General features: G+C 37.1%; 2 protein-coding genes across 13 annotated transcripts in view; both read left to right on the top strand.

Moving 5' to 3' along the window:
* Window positions 1–8,014, top strand: part of LOC109096534 (protocadherin Fat 1-like) — an 89,015-nt gene extending 81,001 nt beyond the window's left edge. For 3 of the 12 annotated variants that reach the window (XM_042766419.1, XM_042766410.1, XM_042766442.1), the window contains 5 exons: window positions 185–831; window positions 925–1,062; window positions 4,106–4,165; window positions 4,626–4,661; window positions 6,365–8,014. In XM_042766419.1, coding sequence (XP_042622353.1) covers window positions 185–831; window positions 925–1,062; window positions 4,106–4,165; window positions 4,626–4,661; window positions 6,365–7,041 — 1,558 coding nt within the window. In that variant the 3' untranslated portion in view covers window positions 7,042–8,014. Of the gene's footprint in view, window positions 1–184; window positions 832–924; window positions 1,063–2,163; window positions 2,225–2,502; window positions 2,546–4,105; window positions 4,166–4,625; window positions 4,662–6,364 lie in introns of all 12 variants that reach the window. The other 9 variants (XM_042766450.1, XM_042766481.1, XR_006161129.1 and 6 more) reach the window with 8 other exon arrangements.
* Window positions 8,015–11,148: 3,134 nt separating this feature from the next.
* Window positions 11,149–15,501, top strand: LOC109096543 (caspase-3-like). The gene is made up of 7 exons (XM_042766970.1): window positions 11,149–11,286; window positions 11,774–12,002; window positions 12,306–12,448; window positions 13,199–13,327; window positions 13,522–13,697; window positions 13,830–13,938; window positions 14,430–15,501. The coding sequence occupies exons 2-7, from the start codon at window positions 11,959–11,961 to the stop codon at window positions 14,657–14,659; spliced, it is 831 nt and encodes a 276-aa protein (XP_042622904.1). The 5' UTR covers window positions 11,149–11,286; window positions 11,774–11,958; the 3' UTR covers window positions 14,660–15,501.
* Window positions 15,502–16,617: the final 1,116 nt, after the last annotated feature.

Raw genomic sequence — 16,617 nt, 5'->3', positions numbered from 1 at the left:
CGAAAACATTTTTTCAAATTGTCATAATATTTCATAATATTACTGTTTCTACTCTATTTTTGGTCAAGTAAATGCAACCTTGGCAAGCATAAGAGACTTCTTTCAAAAACGTGACACAAAAACTTGAGGTTGAGTCTGCAGCTCTGTATTTACAGTACTTGTTTATGTGTGTGTGTGAATTAAGGTGCCTCAGTGATGTAGATGAGTGTCTGAAGAACCCTTGTGGCAATGGTGGTCACTGCCAGAACACGTATGGCTCCTTCAACTGTAACTGCTCCGCGGGCTACAGCGGGCGGCATTGTGAACTTCTTTCTGAAATCCGCAACGAATTTGTCTCCACCACTTGGAACATAGGCCTGGAGGAAGTAATCGGAATCGTTGTCTTCGTTGCCAGCATCTTTTTTATCGTCCTACTGTTCGTTGTGGTTCGCAAGCGCATTTGCCGGCGCTCAAAATCCAAATCTGATGAGGACGACAAGTTTGGCGTAAGCACAGGAGCCCCGCATGCCTTCCTTCAGCGGCCGTACTTCGACTCCAAACTCAACAAGAACATCTACTCTGACATCCCACCGCAGGTCCCTGTACGGCCCATCTCCTACACTCCCAGCATTCCAAGCGACTCCCGCAACAATCTGGACCGCAACTCATTTGAGGGCTCGGCCATACCAGAGCACCCAGAATTCAGCACGTTCAACCCTGATTCGGTGCACGTGCACAGGAAGACAGTGGCTGTCTGTAGTGTAGCACCTAACCTGCCTCCTCCCCCACCCTCCAACTCAGTGTCCGATAGCGACTCCATACAGAAGCCCAGCTGGGATTATGACTACGATGGTACGTATGGCTGCGTGTGACTTCTAAGACAGTGTATTTAATGGGCTCAGTGAGTGAGTGAAAGTTTGTGAGACTGTTTTCTTCTCCTCACAGCTAAAGTAGTGGACTTGGACCCGTGTCTAAGTAAGAAGCCGGTGGAGGACAGTGCCTGTCACCCTTACAACACCAGAGGCAGCATGTCTGAGGTCCACTCTCTCAGCTCCTTCCAGTCCGAGTCATGTGACGACAATGGTACGTATGGAACAGAATGCATTTGCTTTTACTCGTCTTATAGATGACTCATAGATCATAACCAGCCAGATATACTTGTCAGACATTTGTATGCTTTTTTTTCAGATTTTAGAAATATTTATACTGTGTGTTTCTCTTTATGGAAAGAATACAGCTTCTTTAGTAGTCAAAAAAGTCTATATTTGGAATGGAACCACCTAGTGTACTGCATACTGTGATACATACAGACAGTATACAACAAATGCTGCCTGTTAATTTAAAAAAAAAAAAATGTGAAGAAATAGATCAAAAAAGGAAAAAATCAAACAGTAGTGCTGCATTAGTATGGACAGTATCAGCCACACCTGCAAACGATAAATATGTAACGGATATATATATACTGTATATATATTTTATTAAAGATGGAGAGCAGCACGTTCAGATAATCAGCTAAATTAGCACAATAGTAAATATATATATACAGCCAACTTACCTCTGTCCCACAACAGTTTTACAGCATCCCTCCTCCACCCCAACTCCTCAATCCTATCTATTCATATCCCAGCTTGGGGATATGGGGAGTTCTCTGGGTTTGGGCTAAATTCCGAGCTCAGAGCCCTCCCCTCGAACAGCACTCTAAATATGCATATTTTTTGCTCAGTCTGATTATATGTACGTGCAAACTCGTGAATTATATTTAGATGTATTTCATATCAACCTTATTAGAACTGTAAAGCTGTTTAAGTCGTTGTTTTTATGGCACTTTTTACAGTCAAGGATGTTAACATAAGACACTAAAGCTTTGAGTGATGTTCAGTTATCATCTCATAGATAAAAACAGTATCTGATATTATTTCTTTTCATTTAGCATACTACATACTACTGCACAGTATACATAGTGTGGAATATTCTATTCCAAACATAGTCTAAATGTCTTGCATGCTCTTTTTCAGTTGACAGACACCTATATAGTTTATCATGTTCTCATAGGGTTTTTTTTTCTGAACATCTGCTAACTCTCTTTATTTTACTCATGTAACCGAGTGTAAAGGGTGTTATGTTTTTGGGTCATGTGTTATGTCATTTCTCTCTCTCTTCCTTATCGCTGCACTGGGGCTTCAGCACCCATTTGGATCAAATCTCACCACAGACACAGAGCAAGGTTTTAAATAGAGGCCTGCTCGTAAGTGAACACTCGCCCACGGTGGAAGGAAGCGATCACTAAAGGCCCTGTGAAATTCTCAATGCATAAAAAGAAGGAAGCATGTTCTCTCTCTAAGCCCCCTCGTCTTTTTCTTTTACCGTTGCTGAGAGCAGCTTCTCATAAGTTTTTCATCAGTTCAAGGCAACATCTAAGAATGACCTATAAAGTATCTTTATTAGTTCTCTGTGTGAAATTCATATTTTGGATCTCTTCTCTTCTTTTTTTCCCCCTTCCTTTCTTTGTGTCTCTTAATAAAGCCAATGGATGGTTGAAGACATCAGCTCAGAGTGTAAAAGCAGGGTATGAAAAGTACACATGATGGGTCTCCAGCAAAAGCAACACAACATTTCTGTTGGTCCTGATTACTGTATCTGAGGGCCCTTTCACATGACTTGTGGCAGCGTTCCCCAGTGTGTTGAACTGAAGGGAACAAACTGTCAAGCTATAGCATACCCCCTGCACTGTTGCGGTCAGGTCAAACCTTGTAACAGTGCTTAAACTACAAACAGTTTCAGCTTTGAACCATTTGCTGCTGACCTTTTGAAGCAAATGGTTACTGGACAGTTTGTAGGATGATGTCATTATTATGCAAAAATAAAAACAAGATAAAAGAGAATCTGATCCAGTGTGAATCTAGTCAAAGGTGTGTATATCATCACTCACGCAATATAATCCTCTTATTTTTTGCATATTAGATATTGGCCGATCAAAGCACCAAATGATGCTTGTGTTGAAAAAATGCATTGAAACATTGGGATCCCTTAGGATGGCAGTGTTTATTTAAGTTTTATTTATATTCTTTTTTAATATTTTAAATATTTGTTTCATTTTAGTTAAAATTTTAGCAATTTTATGTGCTTTTGTCATTGGTATTAGTTTTTGTTTAATTAACATATTCCTATTTAGCATTATTATTTCCTTATTTCAGTTAGTTGCCAAGTCAGGTTTTTCATCTAATTTTTATATTTTATTTAATTTTATTTAAGCTTTATTTAATTTTATTTAAGTTTCATTTCAATTACAAAAAAAAAAAAAAAAAATCATTTCCTAAATGAAGTATATTTAAGAATATTTAAGCCTCGCCCCTATAAACATCGGAAAAACAATAACTGTCCAACTCCAAAAGTCTACTTTTTAAACCTTGTCTCAAATTCTATTGCTATTATTTTTGAATGCATGAGCACATCATGTCTGACAGACACTGAACAATCATGTCTAATCCTGCTATACAATTTTTAAAATTTCCTGCCATAAGTCATGTGTAAGGGACTACAGACATCTAACCCTTGACCCTCATTTGACCTTTTCAACCCCTGACCTTGACCTAACAACTCCCCCACTGAACCTCTGATGAACATATTTTCTTATGGCCATGTATCCGCATATTCCTCTGCTTCTTTAATTTTTCTCCATCTGCTGGTTTTGGTTTGGGGCTAGAGAGTGTGTTTGTTCTCTTTTATCTTTGAGAATTTTCCTGATCCTTCCTTCCATCTCTCTGTTAATGTGTGTAATCATGAGCACAGCGTCAGCGTCACTCCCACCGTCCTCCACCAGAGCTCAACCCAGAAATGTGCCTTACCGACACAACCGAATCCCTCTGCCATTAACCCATCCCTCAGATCACACCCTTGTCAGAAGTCAGAATCCCATAAAACCTGTTAGTATCTGTTGTTCTGACGGTGCCAGTAAATCAGTTCCAATCCATCAGTTTTGTCAGATGTCAGAATGCAATGTCTCATTGTGAGAAACGCTTTTGTCTGTTTCTTCTCTCCCTTACAATCTTGACTTCCAGTGTTTCTTTCTTTTCATGTTTACTTAAAAAATTAATGTTAGATTTCTCTTATCTGCCCTTCTTACAAGCCTCCCTAGTGACAGTAATCCACCTTGTCAGCTCTGTTGTTGACTCGGTGGAGAAAGAAGGTATTCTTTTGCTGCTTCATTGCTGATCATTGCTGATTATCTGTGTCGTTAGTGTTTGGTGGGTAATTATTAGGTCTCCAAAATGCCATTTTCTTCACCCATATCACATCTAGATAGACAAAGAAATAAAAAATGACTGATCACATCTTGAAAGATTCTATCAAATGCCTCATTAGCCAATCAGGTGCCTCATTTATTTCAGTGGCACATGATTGTTCAGCTAATTTGAGATGGAAAATTGCAGTCTTACCAAGACTGATTTCACCTTCCCACCATGCTACGTTATGAAATGTTTCTGTGCAAGCAAATGGCATGAAGATCGTCTCATAACTTCATGGCTCTTACATTTGTACCTTGTTCTGCACTCTGTTTTTTCAGAGTGTTCTTGGGTCTCCTATTATTTGACATTTTTTTCTCTTTCTCTCTTTTCTATGCTATTCTGTTTGCTTTTTATCTAAAGAGTCATTCTCGGCTCATGAACACAAGAAACCAAGAGGTGATTTTTATTTTGTACAATTTGCCTGATGCCTTTCCATTTGATTGCTTGGTTACCCACTCAATATAACAAAACTCTGCATGTCCACAAAATCTGTGACAAAAATAGTGTCAAATCAACTCACTTCTTTTGGTAGCATTAGAAATAAGTGCATATTGTGCAATTTTTGTCACAGCTTTTCATCACAAAAAGTTTTTTGGTGTCCCAGTTAAACTTTGTATTGTCTCCCTGAAATTCCCTCAAACTACTCAGTAATAACAACCTTAAAGGAACACTCCACTTTTTTTGAAAATAGGCTCATTTTCCAACTCCCCAGAGTTAAACAGTTGAGTTTTACTATTTTCGAATCCATTCAGCTGATCTCCGGGTCTGGTTGTAGCACTTTTAGCTTAGCTTAGCTTAGCATAGATCATTGAATCTGATTAGATCGTTAGCATCTCACACAAAACTGACCAAAGAGTTTTTATATTTTTCCTATTTAAAACTTGACACTTCTGTAGTTACATCGTGTACTTAGACCGACGGAAAATGAAAAGTTGCGATTTGCCTAGGAACTATACTCTCATTCCGATGTAATAATCAAGGAACTTTGCTGTCGTACCATCATGGGTGCAGCAGGCGCAATGATATGACGCAGCGCCTGAAAATAGGCTTATTGGAAGTTACCTAGCTGGGACTATTTTCAGGTGATGCATAATATCAATAATATCAACTCTAGGGGAGTTGGAAAATGAGCCTATTTTCAAAATTAGTGAGGTGTTCCTTTAAAACACCCTACCTAATAATATAACATGTACAAATTAATCTTTGAACGTTTTGACTAATTGTCATATTTTGTAAATCTACAAACAATAGACATATTCTGAGTTACTGTTTATTTACATGTGTGGTGTATATTTGTATGCACTCTGAATGATCTACATTGTGTTGATGTGATACTGACATTGCATGCTGGTTTTAAATGACCTTGCTGGTATTAACTGTGTGGTTTATGAAGGGTAGAAGTCAATTCAACTTCAGTTAGTGCACAGAATAAATTAACATTTGACGAAAAACATTTGCATTGGAAGGTTTTCTGTGAATTTTAGGTCAATTTCAAGTCCACATTATTAACATTGTAGTGTATTTGTTATATTAAGTTATTATTATTATTATTATTATTATTTAATAAAGAAACAAGAAAATCCTGCAAATTATCCCAGCTTGCAAAAAAAATTAAAAAGCAATTAGCAATGTTAAAATTTTATTCAGTTTAATCATTGATAAAAATGTGTTTTATTTTTTTATTGTGAATTTATTTTATTGTCAATAATACATTAGTGCGTGTTATTAAACATAAAAAAGTCTTCATGATGTCAGTTAACATTAGTGTAATAAAAGTTGTCAATTATAGCAAATAACGACAGAAGCGTTATAAGAAGGGATTATGGCTGCCAACATTTCAACAATTTCCTGCTCAACATCTAATTTCTATACTATATTAATGTTAAGTAAAGTGGGTTATGAATGCCAAGGTTTTTTTTTGTTTTGTTTTGTTTTTTTTTTTTTTTTTTTTTTTTTTTTTTTTTTTTCAAAACTAAAATTGACCTCTGAAGTTGAAATGACCCCAGCCCTTCTTATTTGTGTAAACCTCATATAACCTTTTTTTTTTTTTTGTATTGCGGCCTGTCTCTGCGACGCTCACTATTATTTTTGTCTGACAGGCTATCATTGGGACACATCTGACTGGATGCCGAGTGTTCAACTTCCTGGAATCCAGGAGTTTCCTCAGTATGAGGTAGTGAAGGCCCCACCCACCATTTACAGTGACCCCGCCCTGTTGGACACAGACTACTATCCCGGCGGATACGACATTGAAAGCGACTTCCCTCCTCCACACGATGACTTTCCTTCCCACGACGACTTACCCCCTCCTCCCCCCGTGCCGGAGTACGGGGATCGCTACGACACATTGCAGCCAACCACGCGAGCGCTAAACAGCGCCCCCTCTAGTCCTGGAGGATCTGGAGTACGCCAGCGCCCACCCATACCCCAACTCTACAGCCTCACCCAATTCCTACCCCACCACCATTACTCGTCAGACCCCGAACCTCAAACCAACCCCACCAGCACCATCACATCATCCTCCACCGGAGGATACCGGCACAGAGGCTTCCCGCTGGGCTATGGCCGCGACTTCGATCTCCCCACTGCCGATAACATGTCGCTCTCGCTGTACACGTCCACGGCGTCCTGCTCGGACATGTCCGCCTGCTGCGAGGAGTCAGAAGTGATGATGAGCGATTATGAGAGCGGCGGAGAGGAGGAGGGAGCACGCTTTCAGAGGCTCATCATACCGCTGCTGGACTCTCAACAGCAGCAGCAGCATACTGAAGTCTGACACTGGATCCAGAATATCAAAAGTGCCTAAATGAAACCCTGCTACAGGAGACTGACTGTGTGTTCAAACCATAACCACACCACATACACGGTACACAAACGTAGTCTTACACTTAACGTAAATGCCAAACATCCAAACGCACACATTGTATACATCTGTATCTCACTCAAGAGGGGTTTTGAAAAGATGTGCTTAAACATGTGTTCTCTCCGGTAGCTCTTGTGGGCTGTTATTAATATTATTATTATTTAACAGTATTGGGGAGAACATTAGACTTGGCTGTGCCATTAAATAATATGTTGATAATCATGCACAAGATCATGCTGAGATGTACAATTTACACAGAAAAAAATAAGTGATATATTGTCATGGATAATGGGAGAAAAGCATCATTTCAAGCATCAAGGTGATATCTGTATTTGTATAGATATAACCATGCAAACTGATTTTTTATACAAATCCTCATTCATTTGTAATGTAAATTTAAATGTACAGTTTTGATTTCAAGGTTTTACTAGGTTTTTGTAGATATTTTGTGCTTTTTTTTTTCAAAAAAGAAAGGAAAAAGTAGTATACCAACTCAAATGGTGTCATTATCAGCCTTACTGTATGTCCATTCACAAGCAAAGAAAAGAGCAGAAAATAATTTTTAAAAATAAATAAAAAATGTCAAGGATGTGAATGTGTGATCATCACAACACGCGTTCATTTCTGAAAGGATGTCTGCATATCCTTGTGATGTGTTATGTTTTCTTTTTTTAATTTGTTTGTAAATTGTGACTTTTGAACATCTTTATTTTTTGACCATGAAAATGGGACCCAGTATATTTATAGATTATTCACAGACATGTGACTTTTTCAGGGTCTCTGTGTGTGTGAGAGAAATGCTATGGTCTTGTTTCATGATTTTTATTAAATACTGCCACTAGCTTAACTGCTTTACTACTGGCAATAAATTATTCTCTAAAATGGGTTTTTGTCTTGCATCCGCTTATTTACTTTCAGAGGTGGAAAGTAACTAATTAAAAATACTTTCGTTACAGTAGGCTACTTTCTTGAGTATAATTAAATTGTGGTATATTACTTTTACTTGAGCAGAATAAAACTATTCGCTACATATATTTTATACCAAAAGTACATTTTTTTTTTTTTTTTTTAATGGACAAAGAAGGTGCCGATGGAGAAACAGAGCGAGCCAGCGTTTTTTACGGGAACTTTTCAAATTCAAACTCCTGGGGTGGAGCCCTGCCCTTCAGGCAGCAACAAAGAGGTCTGACTCGGGTGCAAAACCAATCAAAACTTCCAATTCAGCTGGGGGGCGGGGTGTTCAACTTCAAACCGCACTTTGCTTTGACTGTCAATCACCGGCGTTGACAGCTGTACTGAGATCTGATGCATTTGTCCATATAAGGGGTTTCCTGGGTCTCACTTGTGAAACAGACATTAAAGTACATGTATGTTAATAATAGTAATACTAAAGTACTTTGTAACGCAGTAACTTGAGTAGTTTTTCAGCAAACTACTTTTTTACTCTTACTTGAGTCATATTATTTTTCAGTACTTTTACTTGTACTAAAGTAAATTATTCCTTAAGTAACAATACTTTTACTTAAGTACAATTTCTTGGTACTCTTTCCACCACTGTTTACTTTTCATACACACAAAGACACTTAGGCAGAACAATTAAGATATTCAACTTGAAATACTTCACTTTTATAAAGGGAGATCAGTGCTTGAATGCATTGATCTGTGATTAGATAGCAGTTTAGATGCATTATTCCTGTCAGAAAGTGAAAGCACTGTCTGAAACAAAGGAAACAAACAGTCTGAATTATCTTTACAGACCCTTGGCCTTGATCATGGTTTACTAAATTTTCTATGGATTTTAACAGCTCCATGATGATATTATTTTCAAATTAATTAATAAAAAGAAAAACAGGTAATTGTTGCTCCTTATAAAGGTATCTATTTATGATAAAACTGATCCAAGAACAATCTTTTTTTATGCTTAAACATTCTTCAAGCTGAACTGCTATACTCATGCCAAAATCCTACAAAGTGTGTTAGTCGCACATAAATTGTGTAGGCATAATTTACTACATAATTTCATAAACATTAGCAAGAGGATCAGACCACCCATTACATGAAATCTAAACAGATCTCCACAGTTTATTAGAGATAAGGGGACAGTTAATAAATTGTTAATTATTAGTAAATGTAGATTATTGTAAAACCATCATACACTATTTCAGAGAATAAAGAACTGTTGGTAAAAACCTACACTACCGTTCAAAAGCTTGGGATCAGTAAGACTTGTAATGTTTTTTAAAGAAGTCTCTTCTGCTCATCAAGGCTGCATTTATTTGATCAAAAAAAAAAAAAAAAAAAAAAACTAATCTTGAAAATGTTATTAGAATATAAAATAATGGTTTCTATTTAAATATCCTTTAAAATATAATTTATATCTGTGATGCAAAGCTGAATTTCCAGCATCATGACTCCGGTATAAAAGTGTCACATGATCCTTCAGAAATCATTCTATTATGCTGATTTATTATTAGAATTATCAATGTTGGCAACAGCCAAATATTTTTTGGAAGCTGTAATACTTTTTTTCAGGATTCTTTGATGAATAAAAAGTTCAAAAGAACAGCATTTATTTAAAATAGATAAAATCTTTTTTAACAATATATGAACACTACCATTCAAAAGTTGGGGGGTCAGTACATTTTTATTCTTTCTTTTTTTGAAAGAAATTAAAACTTTCAGCAAGGATGTGTTTAATTGATAAGAAGTGATAGCAAAGATTTATATTGTTAGAAAAGATTTCTATTTTGAATAAATGTCTACTGTCTGTCTTACTGATCCCAAACTTTTGAATGGTAGTGTATTTACAATGACACTAGTATATATATATATATATATATATATATATATATATATATATATATATATATATTATATATATATATATATATATTTATAATTCTAAATATAATTGTTTAAGCAATTTGATGTTATTGTCTCAATGTGTCTAATTTGTGGCTGTCCATGAGAAAATTTCAGGAAGGCTGATACATAAATTAAGCACTATTATTTTTATTTTGCTGATAAATTTATGCTCCCATACACAAATTATAGTCTTTGATATCTTAAAATAGTCTTGATAATTATTAATTCATTATAATCCCTTTGGTCACCAACACAACTTGTCAATGTAGTCAAGGCCATTACTGATGTTTCCTGAACCACATATTAATATTTTTTAAAATGAAAACATTTAAAATGGTTGTTTAGCATATAACTGATAAAGGCCTGTAACTGAGCTGACTCTCAGCGATTCTGAACATGTTCAAGAGGCAGAATGTTTGTGTAAGAAGCCATCTATCCAGCAGATGGCGATATTGTAGCGCAAGCGCAAAGGCTTCGAGGTCGTGTACTTCCAGCAAAACACAGAGAAAGAGGTGTAGCCTGTAGAGATGGGAAGTTCGGCTCTTTTCAGAGAGCCGGCTCTTTTGGCTCAGCTCCCAAAGAAGAACCGGCTCTTTCGACTCCTGAACGGCTCTTAATTGAGGATTTTTTGTAGGCCTTTATTTTACCATAACTTTGCAAAAATTAATGGTTTGTGTGTTGAAAACCCTTTTCATGTGCAGTGTTTTTTATGAGAATCCTTATAATGGCCTAATTTTGTGCATTTATTTTGTTACAAAACCATTCTTTTGTTTTTGTTTTGTTTAATATTTTAATCAAACATTTTATTGCACAAATTAACAACAAAACAGCAAATAAATCCACAGAACGGAACTAGAACCAAACTCAAGCAAACAGTATTAATGTCCTCAGTGAAGATTGGCATTCAAAAAAAACAGATGCCTCAGCTTTGATGGACTGATCCTATTTCTTCTTTCTGTGATTATCTGCCCTATTTCACCCCCTCTCTGTTATTACATAATGGTATGATCCCATATCCTCACATCTGATTGGCCCCGATGCGATTGCTGACCAATCAAAACAAAGCTCTGCCTTGTGGTAAGCGGCGAAAGGAAAAAAAACTGGGAGGCGGCTCTCACTCGATGCGAGCCGGCTCTTCTGATTCACTACAAAGCATCGGCTCTCAGAGCCGCATCTTTTGCGCATGACACATCACTAGTAGCCTGACGCACTTCCTGGATGCTGAGTAACCGCTTTGTCGTCGGAATCCCTCTCATTACAAGCTCCCAATAACAGGGTATTTTCAAGATTTTGGTAAGCGTCTGCTTTATTGTTTTCTGAGTTTTAAGTTTTAGGTGTTGTGTTTTAGTCAATCTTCACTTGTTATCCGTTGAACACTGAAAAGCAGACAAAGAAACGCCATACATACACGTCTGCATATCTTTCATATTTTTACATATATTAAATAGACACGCTGCACTCTTGGATTCACTTGTGCAACTGAGTAGTCCAAATCTATTAAACAGACCTTGCAATTTCTCAAATGTATTGTTATGGACACCATGCATTAGCAGGGCACGCGGAACTTGACCTTCATTACAAAGGCTGTGTCTTAAAACCTAACGTTAGAGTCGGGCGCTTTGTGAACGCGCACGTTTGAAACACGCTGTCTACAAAGACAGCTCCCTGGGTTTTGGCATACAGCCATTATGTGAATTATTTACAGCTATAAGAGAAAGCTTGCTTGTTTTGACTTTGAAAAATTTATATATTACGTTGCATTTTTTCCCATCTCGCGCAGCTTCTCATTGGCTGGTCGTGCGAGTCAACAAACAACAAAGAAAATCCATCCGGCACGCGATTGCAGTGATCATCCTGCCGAGGGCTGGTTATAACGCGTTATACGTCTCCAGTTAGATTTCCATCCGCTTCCTCTGGACAAGAAACCTTTCCTTTTATTCTTAAGTGATCTTTAAACGTTTGAAGATGAACGGAGACTGCGTGGACGCTCGGCGCGAGGATACAAAAGAGTAAGATGATGATGACGACTGTTGCTGTGCAGCTTTCGGAAGTGATTGACAGTTTAAAAACAGTATTGAATTCACTAACACTTTCTTTTCTTTTTGTTACTATGATGTTTAAATATATAGACATGTTGCTACTTGTATATTATTTCTATGAACATTATTATGTATATGTTTAGTCCATGATTTTTCATAAACTATACAGTTTCTAAATGAATTAAATATAAATAGATTTATGTAGGTCTCTTCTCTTTAGTTCTGTGTAGTCCCACTGATTATATTAAATACAGTTCAGTAATGTTTGTCCAGTGCTGCTGAGGTTGGGGCACCCGGACTGCAGCCCATGGAGGTTGATGCTAAGGCTCAGTCACATGCCTTCAGATACAGCCTGAACTACCCCAGCATTGGCCACTGCATCATCATCAACAACAAGAACTTTGATCGCAGCACAGGTAACACTTGTTTTTGTGAAGGTTGTCAGTTCGAATGCTCATCAAACTGATGATTGTTGAAATGCATTTACCTTATGAACGGAACAGTGAACAAATTTAGTTTAACAGACTCTTTAGTAGGAGCATACCTTGCTGACAACTATGAAGGTGATTATTTATTTTGATATTATGGCCTATAACTGTTCAGTGGCCAGAAAAGCCTCTACCTAATTTGGTGTTCCTGCACAGGTTTTTTATTCCTTTTTAGAACTGACAGAAAACAAGTTAATAAAACAAAGCTTGCATCCAAGATTTGTTAATAATGTATCATGAGAAATTGATAAAATGTAGTAGAATGGTCATTTTTGACTGGGAACACCACAAGTGTAACAGGGTGGAGGGAAAAAGTACTGTACAAAGACTGTCAAAAAACATTTTGGGAAGTTATTATACCCTATGTGAGTCAGTAAGTTTTAGACAGTGTGATAACATTAACTAGCATTTGTGGGAGCAAGAAAATCCCCACCAGAACACAACATGAGGGTTAAACAAAATAAATAATATCAATATTAATAAATGCGACAGGTGAAGTTAACCAGCATAACGCTAAATACCTCTTGTAAATATTCTATTTATTCATTCAGTATGTACACAGATAAGATATAAATGAAAATATATACATAATTTAAAAATAATAATAATAATAAAAATCATGCTTTGTACACTCCTGTGTAATCTAACCGATGGTTATTTGTTCTTCTCTTCTTTCAGGCATGAACCAACGCAATGGCACTGACGTAGATGCAGGAAATGTAATGAATGTGTTTGGAAAGCTCGGATACACTGTGAAAGTCTACAATGACCAGACAGTTGCACAGATTAAACAGGTTTTAACAGCAGGTATGGCGTATTCAACTCCGCACAAATTCTTATACTCTGTCTCTTAGCTCTCAGCTCTCAGACCTGTTGGTGTTGCAACTGAAATATTACAAAATTACACTGAATCATTTGTCTATACCCAGATTTTATGGTAATTGATAATTATACTGTTTTTTAATATTAATTATTCGTGGCTGTTTGTTGTTTTATCACAGTTGCCCGCGGCGACCACAGCCACTGTGCTTCATTAGTGTGTGTGTTGCTCAGTCATGGAGATGAGGGAGTGTTTTTCGGCACTGATACTTCTGTGGAGCTCAAACAGTTAACTAGCCTGTTCAGAGGAGACCGCTGCCCATCACTAGTGGGAAAGCCTAAACTTTTCTTCATACAGGTACATCCCCAATTTCTGCTGTCCTCTTGTGTGTCTGTGTGTGTGAACAGATGTGAGTGTGAGGTTTGTAATGAGCAGGCTTGGAGCACTTGTTTTCGCTCTTGAGATTTATGAAGGCTGTGTTGTTTCTAGGCTTGTAGAGGTACAGAACTGGATCCTGGTGTGGAGACTGACAGCGCAGATAAACCTATAAGGATCCCTGTGGAGGCGGACTTCCTCTATGCGTACTCTACTGTATCAGGTACAGACGCAAACTAACCAGAAAAACACTTCCTGTGAGTATCGGATAAAATATTCACAAACAGTGAATGTACAAAAGTTTGGGGCCACTAAGATTTTTTTTTTTTTTTTTTTGAAAACAATAAATTCTTTGATTCAGTCAAGAACACATTAAAAAACCGTTCATTATATAAAAAATGCAGAACATTCAGCTTTGCATGAAAGGAATAAATTACATTTTAAATATCTATTGACAGAAAACAGTTATTTAAAATGATGATAATATTGTTTTTATTATTAAATTAAAATAATTATACTCATGTATTTTTGTGTATAAATATGGCTACTCATAGTATTTATTTTTTATATTAAATTTTAATATAATTAATTGCATGATATGCTGATTAATTAATCAACCAAGTCATATGTATCAGTATTTACTGAGAAAATCCTAGTGAAGGTCATTTAAATACTTGGAGTCTTTTTCCTAATGGGGTTTCTTTCCTCTGTCAGGTTACTACTCCTGGAGAAACACCATGACCGGCTCTTGGTTCATTCAGTCCCTTTGTGAAATGATAGCAAAGTATGGCAAAGAACTCGAGCTCATGCAGATCATGACCAGGGTCAATCATAAAGTGGCGCTCGACTTTGAGTCGACCTCCAACATGCCTGGGTTTGACGCCAAGAAACAAATCCCCTGCATTGTCTCAATGCTCACCAAAGAGATGTACTTCACTGCTTGAAGGGACGAGGGACCTGTTAGAGCTTTTCCAGCTGTTTCTGTCAGTATCACAGCTATAATGTACGGATTTAGGGTTGAGTTTTTTTCACAGGAGCATTAGCTGGACATGCTCAGTTTGGGATTTCTCTGTCTCAGGACTGTTATTGTAGTTCTCATTGGCATTTAAAATATTATACGTCAATATAGGTGCTCAGGTTTTTGTTTATCTTGTGGCTATATACTGTTTTTCTTGTCCTTTGCCTCTGGTTTTCTAATCAAAGTCTGATAATGAACAATCACCGGTGCAGGGCATGTTGGGATTTTTAAAATTACAGTAATCAGGGACTTTAATAGGCTGTTGCACTAGTTTTTTACGGTTGAAAGGGAATCAGAGTTGGGCATTAAATCGGTTAGATATGAGAGTCATCCTAATTGAGGAAGAGCCAGTGTGCCTATTTAAAAATGAAAAGCAAAAAACAACAATCAGAACTATGTTAACAGATTTTGATATAACTTCTGAAATGTCATGTGTTGGTTTTCAAGACAAAATGATGCATTTTTACAGACATTTTTTACTTGGGGTTAAATTAAGTTAAACTGTGGACGCTATCAGTGACATCTGATGCATTCCCACAGAAATAAAAACTTGTATAAGCATTGACAGCTATGGATTTAAGGATTTAAGTTGAAGTCTGTGGGTTTAATAACCATCACTCTAGGTGCATATACTGTATATCAATACACTTTTTGTGGTAATGTATACAATTTTTCAGATGTGAGATCCTAATGCATACATGAAAAACATTCTGTGTATAAACTAGAATGTTTATTATATGTAATTAAACAGCTCTGCAGTGCACGGAATGATTGGTCAATCATTTAAGCAGGAAGGTACGAGAGGCCGTGACTTGATCACGACGCTCCTTATGTTATGTAGAGGAGCGATATTCAACTGAATTGAAATACTTGCCTGCCATTGAGGCGGTAGAAATAACCTTGTCCTCCAGACATCTTTCAACTCCAGAAAACAAATGAAAGTATGCCAAATAATGTAGGCATACTTTTTTTATCAGCTTGTTCATCAATCAGAATCAAAGACTGGAACTAACCAACATGATTCAGGCATTCTGAAGAAATTTTTAAATGCTTTATGCTTTATTAATCAATTGATGGTTGGAAACTAGAAATGCATAATGTGTTTTTTTTTTTTTGGTTCCTATTACCATCTTTAATTAGGCAGGTTGCAAAAAGCATTTTCTAAGTGACAACTAAGTGACTAAGTGACTAAGTGACGTGACATTCAGCCAAGTATGGTGACCCATACTCAGAATTCGTGCTCTGCATTTAACCCATCCGAAGTGCACACACACAGAGCAGTGAACACACACACACTGTGAACACACACCCGGAGCAGTGGGCAGCCATTTTATGCTGCGGCGCCCGGGGAGCAGTTGGGGGTTCGATGCCTTGCTCAAGGGCACCTAAGTCATGGTATTGAAGGTGGAGAGAGAACTGTACATGCACTCCCCCCACCCACAATTCCTGCCGGCCCGAGACTCGAACTCACAACCCTTCGATTGGGAGTCCGACTCTCTAACCATTAGGCCACGACTTCACATTTGATTTTATTCTGCTTCCAGTGTCTATAAAGTGTGTAGGACACTGACAGCCAGTGAGACTAGTTTCTTGAATTTGCTAGATGGGTATTTGTATTTAGAAAGTTTGTTCAGGCGGATCAACAGCCTTACACTCAGGTTAGAATAAATGACAACTGAAGCAAGAAGAGGAGTTTCTCAGCCATATGCGTCATTGCCTTTCCAGTTACATTCTTTCAAATATATAAAAATTGTTGTGCTCTTAGTAGCAGGTCATAGAGTAGTTATTTATGGTATGCATTAGATCGTAATGGAATATTTTTGGCCATTGATTTTTTTTGTTAGGAAGGGTTGCAAGGTTATTGTTTTAATTTTAATTGAAAAA

Source organism: Cyprinus carpio, chromosome A1 (assembly GCF_018340385.1).
Source record: "Cyprinus carpio isolate SPL01 chromosome A1, ASM1834038v1, whole genome shotgun sequence".
In the NCBI taxonomy this organism is placed as follows: Eukaryota; Metazoa; Chordata; class Actinopteri; order Cypriniformes; family Cyprinidae; genus Cyprinus; species Cyprinus carpio.
This window is presented reverse-complemented; position numbering and strand designations above follow the sequence as displayed.

Bases quoted from the DNA above. Each gene is read 5' to 3' on its own strand.
- LOC109096543 (XM_042766970.1), top strand. From the start codon at position 11,959: ATGAACGGAGACTGCGTGGACGCTCGGCGCGAGGATACAAAAGA. The intron at 13,328-13,521 runs GTATGGCGTATT...GTTTTATCACAG, and splicing joins TAAACAGGTTTTAACAGCAG to TTGCCCGCGGCGACCACAGC. The intron at 13,698-13,829 runs GTACATCCCCAA...TGTTGTTTCTAG, and splicing joins CTAAACTTTTCTTCATACAG to GCTTGTAGAGGTACAGAACT.